The 18050-nt window shown below is 46.5% G+C and overlaps 1 protein-coding gene across 1 annotated transcript in view; it reads right to left on the minus strand.

Moving 5' to 3' along the window:
• LOC311235862 (triacylglycerol hydrolase DDHD2-like) overlaps positions 1-18050 on the minus strand; it is a 99218-nt gene that overhangs the window by 6632 nt on the left and 74536 nt on the right. Inside the window, 3 exon segments of the mRNA XM_084323371.1 lie at positions 10650-10844; positions 11586-11688; positions 17618-17773. Of these exon segments, the coding sequence (XP_084179497.1) occupies positions 10650-10844; positions 11586-11688; positions 17618-17773 (454 nt within the window).

An 18050-nucleotide genomic window follows, 5' to 3' on the forward strand; every position in this document is an offset into this window, starting at 1 on the left:
TGGCCCCGGTGATGATCAGAACACAAGGGGGGAAAAGCGATAAAATCAGCCTTTTCTTAGAGTGGGAACACATTGGTGTCTATGGGGAGGAGAACCTTCAAACAAATGGTCATCAGTTGAGATAGAAATGTCCAATTCCATTTATTTTTCTTTTGTGAGCGAGGCGACAGCCGTGTCATCGTTTTGATGTGTTGTTTTTATATCTACGTCCAAATTTGAGATCACTGTCGCAATTTACCCAAGGAGGTGGAAAAAAAATTATTTCATAATTATTACACTCTAACTTGCAATGCATTTCCAATGGGACCGAAATTTTCCTGTTTAAAGTCGATTTGTAGCCAAACGGTGCGGTGAAACTTTCCGAAAAGTAATAGACACTCGAGTTGGAGCAAGCCGGTCGCTTTGATACCTTTCACGTGTATGGGGCGCGAACGCTCTGGGAGGAGTTTTGTTGGCAAAATCGGCGGAATAAATAAAGAAATAAAGAATAAAGAATAGTATAGATACACTAAGGGGGTGTGGCCTAAGGGGGCCCGATACACGATATCTGTGATAATCAATATATTGAAAGAAATGTAATCTACAATACACCACGATATCTGTGTAACTGAAGAAGAAAAAATATCCGTAAAAAAGCAAAAAAAGCTTGCACCCAATGTGCAAATGGGGACGAAGGGACATTTATGCACATGTATTGGGACTGCTCACCAGTTAAGGCATTCTGGAAAGATGTGACCCAACAAATATCAAAACTCGTATCTTGGAATATACCTGTACACCCCTCGGTATTATTATTGAATGATGTTTTTGAGTTTGCAGTGAATCCACAGCTAAAGAGATTGGTTTTATCGGGTATCACAGTAGCCAAAAAGCTGATCGCATCACGCTGGTTTCAACCGGAAAAAATGTGCCGTAAAGTTTGGTTTCTTACATATCTCGATGTAATTTACCATGAAATATCTACAGCAAGAATTCTGGGTCTCAATGAATCCAAAATGTCAATGTGGTTAGAAGTGGTGGAGAGAATAAAAGCTAGCTTATAATGGTAGTGTCTGGTTAGGTGCAAGGGATAGTGGAGGTACTTCTCAGGGTGGGGTCCGGGAGGGGGGGGTTCGAGCTGAGCATAATTAGGTTTTTTTAGATAACAGGTATTAGGGGTATATCTTATATAAGACAACTAACTAAAATGTGATCTCATTGGATGTGCCCTGACAATTAATGCTTGTATATCTTATCGTGTGTTGTCATGTTTGTTTATATGTTTGTTTAAAAAATAATAAAAAAATAAAATACAAAAAAAAAAGCAAAAAGCTGGAATTATGTATCTATTCACCGAATTTACATGAAAGCGTAGATTCTTTAGTGTGCATCACAAACTGGCCTCTTTAACACATTGACCGCCGGGCATTGTGCCCATCTCATACCCCTCTCTGTCACAGATAAAAGCCTATGGAGATGTTTACCTTGTTTCTTTCCCATACACGCTATATTAAAAAATTCAAATGTATATGATCGGTATACATTATGCTTCATCATGCGTGGAGGAAAGGGGGGGGGGGTTGTTTATAATTCCTTGATCATCAGTAACGGCTTTATGTAGGTTGGGTGGATATATTGATCAGACTGATTACAAACAAGGAAACGCACAATCGGGCTGAAAATAACATTATATTCCCCTTACCGTGGGCCGATGAGACTGGCGGTGAAAGATCCCAATTATTCGACGCCGATCGCCTAGGTCCATTTCCAGTTTGTATGGCACAATAAACGCCGAAATCATATCGATTATTACGTTTAGATTATTACATTACCATATGTACTATAGTGTCTGTCGGGAGTCCCGTAACGAGATATTACTGCCGGAGGACTTTCCTCGATGCACCGTTGGCACTTCCGGTGTAACTCGCCCGACCATCCACCAGGCGGCGGTATTGAGCCGTTGCAGTCACATCTAGGGTCCAGCTAGGGCATCGGGGGTTGGGTGGATGAATTATGAATGCCATGGCGAAAAAATTAAATATTGATCTCAAAAACGCTGTACAGCGATCTTGGCAGACAATGCATGACGGGCAATAACGCTGGAAAGCGTTTCCGGTGCTGGATGTGTTAACACACTGACCAGAGCTTGATAATTATTAACTATTAATTATGTCCCCAATGTAAAACTTTGTTACCATCTGCAATAAAAATATATATCATCGGTTGTATCTAATAAGATACTGTTTTCAGTCTGTTCACCTCGTTCCAATAATTCTATTGCAGAAAAATGGGATTGTCAAGCTAAAAAAGCTAAAAATAATTAAAGAAATCAATATGTATGGATAACGCGTCGCAAGAGGAAGTATGACGATATATTGAAGTATTGATCTTTTTGTCCCACTCCTACTGTTGATCAATGAAAGCTGATGGTGTCAAGATCAAAGCTATAGGCATGTACTGGCCTGATTGGTTAATGAAACTGCAGCTAATTCTCCAGTGCTTACAAATGGTCGACACTGACAGACACTTGTCTTATTTGATCAGTTGAGATCATGAGTGAATGAATGAATTAATGAATGAATGAATTAATGAATGAATGAATGAATGAATGAATGGCTGCATTTCTATAGTGCTTTTCTAGTACTACACAAAGTGCTTCACAGTGGCAAATGCATGACTGCATAAATGTTTCAGCATTGACCTATTCACACAGTGGCCATTTTGCTCTCGTGTCATGCTCAGGTTGGAGTGTCTTTCCCTCCATGCTCAAGAACTAATCACTCTGCCCAATCACAATACACGAGACCACAGGACCTTTCATGACTCATTTCTGGAGTTGCCTGCAATGTGGCGACTCTGTGACGCAAACAACGAACTCGGCCAATCAGAACCGTCTGCGTCAGAGGAAAGGAGGTGCTGTTTGAGTACAGTAATGTACAGCATGAGTAATGTACTGCATTAAGGGAGGGATAAGCAGTTCTGTGTCATACTAGCTCCCGCTCAGCGTCTATTGCATATATCTCGCTTCAGCGTATATACACTGAATAAATTTCAAAATGTACCTTTACATGCCAGCATTCATCTGGCCACACCCCCATCCACTTACCTACATAAGCAGGGATGGGACCACACACTCATCTCCTTCTCAAATTTCATCACAAGCTAAGTGCTGCTCACATGCCCACTTGACGTGGAGAAAAATATTTACTCTGAGGAAAGGAAGAACAAGGAGATACGTTGACATCATATCTTTATTTTCTCTCTCACTATTTGAGAAAATACGGCGATATTGTCTTTGTACTGGAGTGTCTGGAAGATGGTGATCATTCTAAAAACCTCCATCGGTTTTCGTATTGGGAGTTCACGCCGCTGCATGCCTCCCAACTACAGTCCTCCTTGCTGCGGCTGGACAGGGTGAAACCCTCCGACGGTGCAGCTGGACTGTAGTGACGCACCGACTGTTGTGAGAAGCGGTGGGTTCCAGGTTGGTGAGTAATGTTGCTTGCGAGCTCCGCTTGTCTGTTAGTGCTATGGGGGCTGGCTGACAATGTTTACGAAAACCGGCCCCAGATTAGGGTCCTTTTGTTCAGCCTCTTAGGCAACGGCGGAGGACCTTGGTCTGAAGCCCATTATAGTTAACTAGTGAGCCACGACCAGTAACACTGGTGATCCCTGTGTTTTCTGGACGAGTGGATGTTTCTCTATCACCGTGTAGGCCCCGTCTTTCATATACACATGAGAGTATTCCCTCACGAGGAAATATGGGCATGGATGTTCGTTAGCGGAAGATCTGTGTTCAAGTCAGCTACAGCCCAGATGGGAATTGTGCTGGCTCCGTCCGATGTTGGTAAAATCACCGTTGTAAAACTGTGTTAACATCTCGTTTCTCTTCTCTCTTAAACAGTGAGGAGGGTTTCAGAACGGCGGCCTGTTTAAGTGTGGCTTGTTATATCATTGTGTACAGGTTCAGGTGATAGCTGATTAGCTTGCATGCTAGTTGTGGCTTACCTAGGCTAGGCTAGGAAACGTTAGCTTGCTGCTATCGGCCGAGGCGGCCGTTAGCTTAATGCTACACTGTTGAACGTGCTGTGACTATAACATGTTTTAAACACTCTTGACTACGACGTCATCTTTGACAGAGGATGTTCATCGAACCTGCCCTGAGCCAGACCGGCGAGGACTGCGTCAACAAGGAGCACCGTAGCGGCGGGTTGGAGCAGCGAGCTGCCCGTGTCATCAAACACAGGAGGCTGTGTTTACTTCGGTGCCATGTTAGAGACTGCAATTCACTTGATCTGCGCTCCCGGTAGGCAAGGTCCTGACCAGACCTTGTACACTTCTTCTTTCTTTCCCTTCTAAATGTTTTGTAAATAACGATGTTTTCCAAAACGTGTGTTGCTGCACTACATTTAGGATACGACCAGTGTTGTGCTAGTTACTGAAAAATAGTAACTCAGTTACTTTACTAGTTACTTCATTTCAAAGTAACTTCGTTACTGTACTAGTTACTTACACCCAAAAGTAATGAGTTACTGTGAAAAGTAACTATTTAGTTATTTAAAAAAAAAAAAAAAAAAAAAAGATTGCTCCCGAGTCCCATGCCCCAGATAGTATTCAAAATCGGTTGATCAACTTGACAGTTTCCATTCACATCACCGAACTCTGCTAAGCAATGTGGTCTAGATACAAACACAAATCTGACACAAACAAATGTTGTCCGGAGTCGATATAATAAGAAGTGCGGCGGTTGAAGGAACAGCCTTGATGTCGCCGGAGCGTTTCATTATAACCATTATAATTCAAGGGTACTTGAACTGTACTGCTGTACTGTACTGTACCCATTCTGCAATCTGTTAATAAAGTTTTCATTCATTCATTCATTCATACTACGACTATGCTTGCACCTCATGGTACCAAAGCACCTCAAAGGCGCTTAAAACAAAATTACAAACATCACAAAACAAACTGGTCAGACTACTACTTGACCTGAACCCACCTCACCCCTGCCCACTTTGACAACCTAGGATGGCTTAGAGTAGACGACAGAGTACAGCAACTTGCAATGGGCCTGGTCTACAAGATACACTATACGACCGGGGTACCCATGTACATGTCAAAATACTTCCCAAAGGTCAGTGAATACCACAACCACTACACCAGAGGGAGCTCCACAAATCATGTAAAACCCAGATTCGGCTCAAACAAGGGACTAAACACGTTTAGCAATTATGCCACAACAATGTGGAACGCCCTACGGGTAACAGTACTGTATATTTTAATACCGTTTATGTCACAAATGTATCAGTACTAAATACCTATATGTCCCTATGCCATAAATGTCATGTATGTTGTGTATGTCATAAATGTCTATATGAATTGAAAATGGGGGACCCTGATGGAAACAAGACAAACGTCTTTCTCAGGTCTGCATCCCCTTAACAATTGTATGTATTGAGCCGTACTGTATTGTACCCATTCTGCAATCTGTTAAATAAAGTTTTCATTCATTCATTCATTCATTCACCATCTTGCAAGTTGCAACGTTGTTTAAGATATCAATCAAAGCATTGCAACGTTAGAATAGTTAGGATATCAATTGTGCATGAAAGGACTATTTATATTGTTTGATTAGTATTATGAGATTCCCTGGCAGATTTCGTACAGTCAAAATCCGTTGATCAACTTGAGTTTCAGTTGCACTCACCAAAGTCTGCGGTGGTCGAGATGTAGTAACGTTACGTTAGTCGACTCCAGCAGCGCCTCAAACATGTTCTTTATCTCGTTTCCATGTTGTATATTAATTATCTCTCCAAGTAGTTGCTAAATGGTTTGTTAGTTTGTTACTGCGTTCTTTTTATGTGGATTCATAGCGAGCGTTTGTTTTGTTTACAATAGAGAGGGTCTATTTCTTTCCGTAGCCGCATCTGGTTTGCGCACTTCTGATTGGCCAGTGGCCAGACTCGCCTCGTATCATTCTACGCGGGTGGGGATGAGGATAATAATAATCACTACCGCTCGATATCAATCTACGCCGTATATAACGCAAATAACGCAGTGACGAACCATTCAGTAACGTAAGTAGCGTTACTGAATTTCAAAAGTAATGCGTTAGAGTACTAGTTGCGGCAAAAAGTAACTTCGTTTCTGTAACGCGTTACTTTGTAACGCGTTAGTCCCAACACTGGATACGACGCGAGTTATGTGTGAATTGTCTTGTCACTGGTATTTAGCTTCTCCATGCAAATCGGGTTGTTTATTACAGATGTGAAAATGATCTGGTTTGTTGTGTTGAGAAACATCATGAGTGTTCTTGTACCGTGCACTCACAACTAAGGGGGTTAAACTAACCTATAAAGCTATGCTTAGTGACATATGAGTAAAGAATGATTCTTTTCTCAGCCTGTAATGACAATGAACAGTGTGTTCACATATTAACAGGTTTACCTGTTTAACTGGCCGTATTAAGGGTAAAGTAGGAGGGTTGTGTTTCCCCCCGGTTCCCTGGGGACTTCTTCATCCTCCTCTCAGACATGTTGTTACACTATATTGTGTCACTGTGTGGTAGGGATACAATGTAACCCTTAGCTTAGTTGTTGGGGTTGTGCTAACCGCTTGAGAAACTTTATTTTCCTAAAGAAAAGATTGTTTGGTCGCTTTTTCGTGTGTGCTTAGCAAGGCCTGTGGCCGACACTAATCGAGAATTGTGTATTCTCTCATTATGAAAAACGGCGTTCCTCTGTAGAGTGTTTTTGCCATTTTTTGTAGGTGATAATGGGTTGTGTGTGTCGTGTGACCTACAACTGGGTTGGGCTGGCCACAGAAGCACATGTGTAAGTCTGATACCGGGGCTCTTGAGAGGGCCCTCTCTATTCTGTGTTTTTTCCTTAGTAAAAATCAGATAGCAGGTTGGCACATGCGCTGTGTGAAGCTGTTAGACGCTTCATGGAGCTGACTATGACTGCGTCATACTCTTTTTTGTCATTACATCGTATCATGGGTGTGGGGTCGTAAAGGGGTGAACTGGTAACCTTTTCTCCCCCTTTTTTCTGTTGGTCAGGGGTAAACCCACCTGTCCTTCAAGGTTCCTGTCACGTTGCGGTTCGGCACGTTACATGGTGAGGGGGGGGGGGGGGGGGGGGGGGGAGTTTCCTGGTCCCACGCCCTGGAATATTGGGCGTGTGCACCGCAGAAATTCCCCCGCCATAGAGTACGTCACTGTGCGCGTCTCTGTTGGTAGGACTTCCGTGTGCTGTTCAGGTCCATATGATGGATCTGTTTCGGGGGGTGGTCAGGGCTCCTCCTCACGAAGCTCCTATTCGGGCCTTCTGTGAGTTGGGACTCTCCTTCCATGTGAGGGAGCCTCCTCAGAGTACAGAGCCTCCTCCTCAGATTGTCAAGGTGAGTGGAACCTCAAGAAGGAGTCCTACTCTATTGTGTGTGTATTCGATTCAATTCGATTATTGAGTGTGTATGGGTTCAGTGCCTCCTCCCCGGAGAGCCTTAAAACCAAACTTTTACATGGCTCAAGGTGCAATATATTCTTTTCAATCTGTACAGCTCGCGTGGGAAGTCTTTCTGGGGATTTCCGTCTCCTCCCTATGGGAGGGTGGTGGGATGTAAAAATGTGAAAATGTTTTACCCCCGGCTGTGTAGACTGGGATACATACTGTTGGTGCTTCCTTCTTTTCTATTAAGAAGAGTTGGAGTTAGGAAGCATCACACCCCTCTTGTCGTTCCCCTGGGCGCCTTGGGGATTCAATGACAGGTCTAAATAGCCTGTTCATTGATGTGGTTGTGTCCTGACGCACGTATAGTGCTAGCTCGGGGTGTTCTGTAATCAGGCGACTGACTGGCACGCCTTGATTGCTTGAGGTTAAAACGGCGTTTTTATAAAGCAACTGGGATGGAGGTTTTTCCTCTTCCGACGACCTGTTTTGGTTGTCGACGGATTCTCGTTCATATCTGGGGGATGATGACGGAATGGATCTGAACATATGTAGAGGGGTCTCACGCCCTGGGGGTGGGCCACCGGGCGCGGTTCGCACCGAACGTCTGGGTGGCGCCTTCTTTTCAGGTTTAAGATCAACACGCATATCTGCCCCTTCTCCTGGAGTAGGCATGTCGGCGTGGTTAGGGCACGGGACTGGTTCTGGTCACGCTGGTCCGAATCAGTTAAACCCGTTGTCCGCCGGGGATGCAGATCTGCTGTTCTGGTACCCTGAGGGACTTGGGCTTTTTCAGGGGGAAAATGCCAGGTCGGTCCGGGTGTCACAGGGTTAAGCGCTATGGAGACCCTGGTTGGGTACATTTTGTACTCTGCACTGTCGTAATGGCTTATGGCCATGCCAACCTGTACACGCTTGATCTCGTCAGATCTCGGCCGCTACGCAGGTTGGTCCTGGTTAGTACTTGGTTGGGAGACCGCCTGGGAATACCAAGTACGGTGTGCTTGGGGCTGGTTCTCCATTCTTTTCGCTCCTCTCTCACGCATGGCGAAGAGGGGCCTGTTGGGGTGGTCTTTGACCTCCTCTGGTGACCCTGTGCTTCCCGTATCGCCGGGCCCGGTCCGAAGTAATGTTTCGTCGACCCGTAGGCCTGGGTTAACCCTTTTTTGAAAACTGAAACACTTGTACTGCGGTATAGCCGGTGTATGCCCGCAGGTGTGTTTTGGAGTTTTTTTCTTGAGGGGTTATAGGAACAACCACCGCATTGGGTAACACCAAGGTGGTTGATTCCCTGGTGTGTTGGAGCAGTGTCAACTCCCGGGTTACCCGGTTGAGGGTGCCCCTGCACGTTCATGACGTCTGCCAATCGTGTCAGCCTTCTCTGCCTCAACCCCTCTGGGTGGGTTTTTTTTTTAAATGGAGGCTTGGTCATGCAACAACGCCAGCATACGGCCCTTCCGCCGGGGCGGCTGTGTTCAGCTGTCCCCTCTGGCGCCTGTCTCGTCCGCAGTCTCCAGGCTCGGGTTAACAGCCTGTTGCCTGGTTTTTTACCCGGTGCGCTGCCTGCTTCCGTTGGTTAACCTTTTTTGTGTGCTTACGGCCATGCTGACTGCCTGTTCTGCAGGGTCAGTGTGCCAGGCGGTGTACTATTGGGGGGACAGGGCCCGCTCGGCTGAGGGGCCTTTGTCCAAATACGCTGGCGATGTGGGGGGCGGGGTCACTATGTGGGGTCTTGATGCTGGCATCATGGGCTTCTCCGGGCCCCCGTTCCAGGGGGTCCAGTACCTTTGGTGGGTCTGGGCCTTCCTTCGCGCTCCGCTGCTACGGCCTTGCCACGGGGTTGGGGTTGCCCTTGACCCCGTGATTCTGGGGGCAGTAACGAGGTTGTTCCCTCCGTTCGTTCCCGGGTGGCATGCGGGTTGTGCGTGTGTGTAGTCGTGGGGTCAGGCCACGGTCTGCTCACCCTGTGCGTTGAGTTGCTTGAGTGCCTCTTCGCACGGTCGGGTCCGTCGCCCTCCCGGGGACCTCCAATAGGGGGGGGTGCCCTCCATTAGGGGGGGTCCGGGGGGGCTCGGCCCTCCCTGTTCTAATGGTTGTGGGGAGCCTCAGCGGGGTTCATTTGTCGAGCTTCTAGCTCCCGCTCAGCTCCTGTTATGCAATAGACGCTGAGCGGGAGCTAGTATGACACAGAACGTTAGGTTATGTATATAACCAAGTTCTGTTAATACTAGTGACGCTCAGCGTCTAGACGCCGCTGCGGCCCTTGATTTTTCATTGTGGTGAAATTTGTTGGGAAGGAGATGAGTGTGTGGTCCCATCCCTGCTTATGTAGGTAAGCGGATGGGGGTGTGGCCAGATGAATGCTGGCATGTAAAGGTACATTTTGAAATGTATTCAGTGTATATACGCTGAAGCGAGATATATGCAATAGACGCTGAGCGTCACTAGTATTAACAGAACTTGGTTATATACATAACCTAACGATAAGATGCTCAGCATTGTACGGATACTCCAGCTTACCAGAGACGGATGTGCTCTTTCTGGAAGGGAGGGAGTACGGTTAGCTGGAATAAATCACACTATTAAGTAGAATAGTCTTAATGAATGTTAAGTGGCATTTAAATGGGGAAACACATCTGCTGTCCAAATATACAATGTTTATTTTATTTATTTTCAAATGTTTATTTCCAGCTGAAGTTTTATTGTCCAAAATCAAGAGTCTGAATAAGAGGTTGCTATGACTACGGCAATCCTGTCCAATCCCGTTATTAAAGGCAGGTTAACGCGGGACCGCCCATCCTTTTTGCCTGACTGCATATCGTGTGACTGTGGGCACAGAGGATAACAACACAGCTAACCAACAACACTCTAGAATGACCTCACTGACTCGGGTCATTCTAGCTAACCGGTCCTCCTGGCTTACCTTGGTAGTAATGCATATGAAAGGCCTTGGGCCACTCCAATATTTTAGTCCAAAAATCAGCCCTTTTCTCTCCCCTCTTAGCAGAAGCAGCGACTGTCGCTGAGGCTGAGGTTCAAAGGTAGGGGGTCAGGGGTCAGGGAGGAGGGATCAACCACCAGATACAGCGGGAGAGGAGAAGGGAGGGGGCATGCAGGAAGGATAGGGGAGGAGTGGGAGAAAAGGTTAGACGCACACTGGCAAGTATACACGCATTGACACACACACAGATACAAACACACACATATCCAAACACACGCACACACCTCCAGAGTTAGTGAGACGTTCTGGGTTTGTACCCTGAAACTCCTGCAGGTCGGTCTCCACTGTGTTCTCTCCCTCCTCCACTGGGGGCAGCGCAGCCACAGGCAGTCTGGAAAAGGACTGCCATGCTGTCCGCAACGACCCCAGGACGTTATTCTTCAGATCCGTGCTCATGCGGGTCAAACTCTCCCTCAGTTCTATGGGATGGAAACACACACACAACACACACACAACACACACAACACACACACACACACACACACACACACACACACACACACACACACACACACACACACACACACACACACACACACACACACACACACACACACACACACACACACACACACACACACACACACACACACTAGTGTTGGCTTCAGTTCAAACTGACTCAACAGACCATGGGACAATGAAATGGTAGTAAGAAGTATTTTGCTTTCACGATTTGACGTTTCCAAATGCAACAGGCTATTCAGACAGGACTTAATTTAAACATTCAGATAAATTTCACAGCTTTTTTAAATGTATATACATTCAGAAAAACATGAGATGGTTGTTTTTCCCGGCTCCTCAACCGTAGTAGATTTTTAAACAACAATACACAACGATCTATACAAACTATGCAATACAAGGTATACGTTTTTTTACAAGGTAAAAAACAGTGGATAAATAAAAAAATAAATTATTCTACAGTGTAGAACCAGAGACAACAGCAAAATGAATGGCCAATTGTATGTACTGTGTTGTTGATGTAAATTTTTCCAGCAAAATCAATTTCCCCATGAGGGATAATAAAGTTTTACTATGACTACTATTACTAATGGGAAGAGAGGTTTTTATGAATGGTGAGAAGTAGGATTATAAAAAAAATAGCTATATAGTACATCCAGGCCCATGACATGACAAGACGATAAAGTAACTTTAAAACATACCCAGGTGCATCCTCTTACGCCCCTTGTGGTGAGGGATGAGCATGGGCTCCAGGTCTGTTTCCATCACAATCATGGGTTCTATCCTGTAGGCCACTGGGTCATACTACAATGCAAATAAACAAACGCGATTTCATCAAGGAGGTGGTTCTATCCTGTAGGCCACTAGTGGGTCATACTACAATGCAAATAAACAAACGCGATTTCATCAAGGAGGTGGTTCTATCCTGTAGGCCACTAGTGGGTCATACTACAATGCAAATACACAAACGTGAATTCATCAAGGAGGTGGTTCTATTCTGTAGGCCACTGGGTCATACTACAATACAAATAAACATTTACATCTAGTAATTTAGCTGACGCGTTTATCCAAAGCGACTTACAAGTTCTGTACAACAAGTCAGCAGGAAGGGTACAACTCTGGCAGCTAAGGGTCAGTAACGTTGTTCGTCAAACAGTGTCGAACTTGAGTGCTTCGGTCTTGAGTGCATATTAGCATAGTAGGTAGTAATATAGGCAAGGTAGATTCCTTAGTAGCAAAGTGCATTTTATGTGTTTTCCTTCGATCTTTATGCTTTATTAGGGGGTGTGTCTTGGATGGGGATGTGGTGGGGATTGATGTGTGGGTGGTTTGGGGGACTGGCTGTTCTGGGGGGGCATTGAAATGTCTGTAAGTCAACATTGAAAATGAGGGTGACCTCAATTGTCCCTTTCGAAAATAAATAAAGGTTTGAATTGAATTAATGAATATATATATATCTTACATTTTTGATATTGATTGAAGACAAATGTGATTTCATCAAGGAGGTGGGTGGAGTCAGGGTTCACTCACTGGGACAGGGTGGTGGGGTTAGTGTCTACTAGTACTCACAGGGTTGAAGGAAATCACTGGTTTTCATATGGTTATGACAGGCATGCATGCAGGCCACGTGAGCGGATCGGCGCGGCCGAGAAATCCGCTCTTCGCTCTTTAAAGCTTGGTCCGCTCCGCTAATCGCTCATGTTGACCCCGCCCCCAAGTCGCTCTCCGCTCGCTCCCCGCTCACCTTGAATCGAGCGCTCCCCGCTCCCCGCGCCAGATCGCTCGGCAGTTTTTTTTTTTTTTTTTTTTTGAGCATGGTGTAAATTAGCTCAAACTACAACAGTCTACACCCCCTGGGCCCCTTAACAATTGTTTGTATTGAGCCGCATTGTAATTGTACCCATTCTGCAATGTTAAATAACGTTGTTTATCCATTCACTAGCTCTACTAAGCGATGATAGGCTAGCCGAGCCACAATGCTATGGTCGCTGCCATTAACGTTAGCATGTAAGCTAACGTCAACAACAATGGCGTCGATACTTTTTCTAGGAGTGAGTGAAGGAGGAGGAGTGAAGCCTGAACATGATATCACAGGTTCACCCTTCTCATTGGTTGAAAATGGCCTTCATGTTTGTACATCGCCATCTGTTGCTTTGGCATTGTACTGCATGTATATTATTACATCAGTGTTAAACCACTGTGAGCGGCCTGGAGTGGATTGGAGCGGAGGAGAACTCTCGCTCCGGACGTCGCGCCGACTCATTTTAAAACCCACTCCTCGCTCACGTCAAAAGCGGCCGCTCCGCGCCCCGCGCCGCTCACGCTCCGATCCGCTCACATGCACTGCATGCATGTAATGTAAATATCGACCATACTTTTCGGACTATAAGCCGCAGCTTTCCCCCCCATTTTTCGACCCTGTGGCTTATATAACTGTGCGGCTTATATGTGGACAAAACCCGAAAATCGAAATATTGCTTTTTTTACTGCATTGAAATGTTATTTATCTGTTCCCTTATTTGCTAAACTTAATACAACTTGTAAATGAGTTAATTCTTGTTATTTGTCCAACAGTATTGTGTCCCAATGGGAGTCATTCTCTGTAGAGGTGGGAACTTAAAGCTCAATATAAGATTGCACCACCACCACAGAATCGAGAAAGAGCAAAAAAAAAGAGGTATCCCGTGTCGTCAAATTAAGCCGCAGGCTCCACTCCTTACATATGGTAATTAAACATTAAAACACATGCGGCTTATAGTCCAGTGCGGCTTATATATGTACACATCATTCATTTTAGCTGCTGCGGCTTATAGTCAGGTGCGGCTTATAGTGCGAAAAGTACGGTATATAGACTGGAGTTTAAATGGGGTAAACTCTAATGACAGACATGTCTCCGTAGCAGGGCCTGTGCAGCAAAGAGTGGTTACTAGAGGGAGAGATATGAGCCAAAGTCAGAGAGCCGGGAGGGCAGTAGTAGCTAGGGGGGAACGTCAACATTTAGTAAGAGATAGGGCATTTAGTTAATAGGGGCTAACAGTCGTTGCTAGGACATAGACTTTATAGCTGCGAGTTCTTCCAGTTTGAGGCAGACAGGTTTTGACAGCGAGATGAACCACAACGATAGCTGAGCTTCCAGCCCTTCGAGCCAAGGGTTAGTGTCTACCAGTACTCACAGGGTGGTGGGGTTGGTGTCTACCAGTACTCACAGGGTGGTGGGGTTAGTGTCTACCAGTACTCACAGGGTGGTGGGGTTAGTGTCTACCAGTACTCACAGGGTGGTGGGGTTAGTGTCTACCAGTACTCACAGGGTGGTGGGGTTAGTGTCTACCAGTACTCACAGGGAAGTGGGGTTAGTGTCTACCAGTACTCACAGGGTGGTGGGGTTAGTGTCTACCAGTACTCACAGGGTGGTGGGGTTAGTGTCTACCAGTACTCACAGGGTGGTGGGGTTGGTGTCTACCAGTACTCACAGGGTGGTGGGGTTGGTGTCTACCAGTACTCACAGGGTGGTGGGGTTAGTGTCTACCAGTACTCACAGGGAAGTGGGGTTAGTGTCTACCAGTACTCACAGGGTGGTGGGGTTGGTGTCTACCAGTACTCACAGGGTGGTGGGGTTAGTGTCTACCAGTACTCACAGGGTGGTGGGGTTGGTGTCTACCAGTACTCACAGGGTGGTGGGGTTAGTGTCTACCAGTACTCACAGGGAAGTGGGGTTAGTGTCTACCAGTACTCACAGGGAAGTGGGGTTAGTGTCTACCAGTACTCACAGGGTGGTGGGGTTAGTGTCTACCAGTACTCACAGGGTGGTGGGGTTGGTGTCTACCAGTACTCACAGGGTGGTGGGGTTAGTGTCTACCAGTACTCACAGGGTGGTGGGGTTGGTGTGATTGATTGATTGATTGAAAACTTTATTAACAGATTGCAGAATGGGTACAATACAGTACAGCTCAATACACACAATTGTTAAGGGGATGCAGACCAGAGAAAGACTTTCGTCTTGTTTACATCAGGGTCCCCCATTTTCAATTCATCAGGACATATATGACATACATGACATACAGATAGTCAGTACTGCTACATCTATACATTTATGACATACCAGATTTGCAAATACAGTACTGTTTGTGATACAGAAGGAGTCAGGAAAAGGGAGTATATACATTTGACGTAGACACTGTACATTGGAGGAGGTTGGGTGGGGGGGGTTGGGTACACTGGGATATTGACAACCATACTGGGTAATCTACATTGGAGGTGGTTGGGGGGGGGGGGGGGGGCACACTGTATATACAAGCAAAACTGTACATTGAGGGGGGGGGGGGGGAGACACTGTACAAACAAACAAAATTGTACATTGGACTATTGACAAAACCATACTAGGTAAATGACTGTACATTGGAGGGGGTTGGGTTAGGATATTTACAGGGGCCAGTGTTGAATTGCAGTCTCCCGTAGGTGTCCCTTGAGAGAGGTTTTGAAAGTGGGTAGTGATCCACATTCCTTTACAGCTTTGGGTAGGGCGTTCCACATTGATGTGGCATAATTGCGAAACGTGTTTAGTCCCTTATTTGAGCCGAATCTGGGTTTAACATGATTTGTGGAGCTCCCTCTGGTGTTGTGATCGTGGTATTCACTGACCTTTGGGAAGTATTTTGACATGTACATGGGTACCTTGGTCGTGTAGTGTATCTTGTAGACCAGGCCCATTGCAAGTTGCTGTACTCTGTCGTCTACTCTAAGCCATCCTAGGTTGTCAAAGTGGGCAGGGGTGAGGTGGGTTCTAGGAGTAAGGTCAAGCAGTAGTCTGACCAGTTTGTTTTGAGATGTTTGTAATTTTGTTTTTAGCGCCTTTGAGGTGCTTTGGTACCATGAGGTGCAAGCATAGTCGTAGTACCCTTGAATGAGTGCTCCTGCCAGAGTCTTCAGGGTATTCTTGTTTACCAGTACTCACAGGGAAGTGGGGTTGGTGTCTACCAGTACTCACAGGGAAGTGGGGTTAGTGTCTACCAGTACTCACATGGAAGTGGGGTTGGTGTCTACCAGTACTCACAGGGTGGTGGGGTTGGTGTCTACCAGTACTCACAGGGAAGTGGGGTTAGTGTCTACCAGTACTCACATGGAAGTGGGGTTGGTGTCTACCAGTACTCACAGGGTAGTGGGGTTGGTGTCTACCAGTACTCACAGGGTGGTGGGGTTGGTGTCTACCAGTACTCACAGGGTGGTGGGGTTAGTGTCTACCAGTACTCACAGGGAAGTGGGGTTGGTGTCTACCAGTACTCACAGGGTGGTGGGGTTAGTGTCTACCAGTACTCACAGGGAAGTGGGGTTGGTGTCTACCAGTACTCACAGGGAAGTGGGGTTAGTGTCTACCAGTACTCACAGGGTGGTGGGGTTAGTGTCTACCAGTACTCACAGGGAAGTGGGGTTAGTGTCTACCAGTACTCGCAGGGAAGTGGGGTTGGTGTCTACCAGTACTCACAGGGTGGTGGGGTTAGTGTCTACTAGTACTCACAGGGTGGTGGGGTTAGTGTCTACCAGTACTCACAGGGTGGTGGGGTTAGTGTCTACCAGTACTCACATGGAAGTGGGGTTGGTGTCTACCAGTACTCACAGGGAAGTGGGGTTAGTGTCTACCAGTACTCACAGGGTGGTGGGGTTAGTGTCTACCAGTACTCACATGGTGGTGGGGTTAGTGTCTACCAGTACTCACATGGTGGTGGGGTTAGTGTCTACCAGTACTCGCAGGGAAGTGGGGTTGGTGTCTACCAGTACTCACAGGGTGGTGGGGTTAGTGTCTACTAGTACTCACAGGGTGGTGGGGTTAGTGTCTACCAGTACTCACAGGGTGGTGGGGTTAGTGTCTACCAGTACTCACAGGGTGGTGGGGTTAGTGTCTACCAGTACTCACATGGTGGTGGGGTTAGTGTCTACCAGTACTCACAGGGAAGTGGGGTTAGTGTCTACCAGTACTCACAGGGTGGTGGGGTTAGTGTCTACCAGTACTCACAGGGAAGTGGGGTTAGTGTCTACCAGTACTCACAGGGAAGTGGGGTTAGTGTCTACCAGTACTCACAGGGTGGTGGGGTTAGTGTCTACCAGTACTCACAGGGAAGTGGGGTTAGTGTCTACCAGTACTCACAGGGAAGTGGGGTTAGTGTCTACCAGTACTCACAGGGAAGTGGGGTTAGTGTCTACCAGTACTCACAGGGTGGTGGGGTTAGTGTCTACCAGTACTCACAGGGAAGTGGGGTTACTATCTACCAGTACTCACAGGGTGGTGGGGTTAGTGTCTACCAGTACTCACAGGGAAGTGGGGTTAGTGTCTACCAGTACTCACAGGGAAGTGGGGTTAGTGTCTACCAGTACTCACAGGGTGGTGGGGTTAGTGTCTACCAGTACTCACAGGGTGGTGGGGTTAGTGTCTACCAGTACTCACAGGGAAGTGGGGTTAGTGTCTACCAGTACTCACATGGTGGTGGGGTTAGTGTCTACCAGTACTCACAGGGTGGTGGGGTTAGTGTCTACCAGTACTCACAGGGTGGTGGGGTTAGTGTCTACCAGTACTCACAGGGAAGTGGGGTTAGTGTCTACTAGTACTCACATGGTGGTGGGGTTAGTGTCTACTAGTACTCACAGGGAAGTGGGGTTGGTGTTTACTAGTAATCACAGGGAAGTGGGGTTGGTGTCTACCAGTACTCACAGGGTGGTGGGGTTAGTGTCTACCAGTACTCACAGGGTGGTAGATGTTGTAGAAGCTCTTGCAGGTGGGGAAGGTGTAGTTGGGGTCGATGCGCTTGAGCCCCCGGACCGTCAGGAACATTCCGATGGGAGAGCCGAAAGCGAAGAAGGTCTGAGGCTGGAACGCCAGCTGGGGGTAGTTGATGGAGACCTGAGGAGGCAAAGACCGCAATGGAAACAACAACAAAAACTTAGAATACAATGGACACAAACCCATTCAACATAATTTATACAAGGGACATTTATCAAGTGGTATACGGAAGGTTTTTTCTTTTTGGTCCACTTTTTCTCACCATTTTCACCCAATTTCGTAGTATCCAATTCTTCCCTCCCCTGTCTTGAACGTTGCTAGACTATGCCTCCCACTGGTCGGCTGTAGTAAGGACAGAAGCCTTGCATCACGTGTCCCCTCCGGTACACGAGGAGGC

This window comes from Notolepis coatsorum (genome assembly GCF_963971535.1).
Source record: "Notolepis coatsorum genome assembly, chromosome: 10".
Classification (NCBI taxonomy): domain Eukaryota; kingdom Metazoa; phylum Chordata; class Actinopteri; order Aulopiformes; family Paralepididae; genus Notolepis; species Notolepis coatsorum.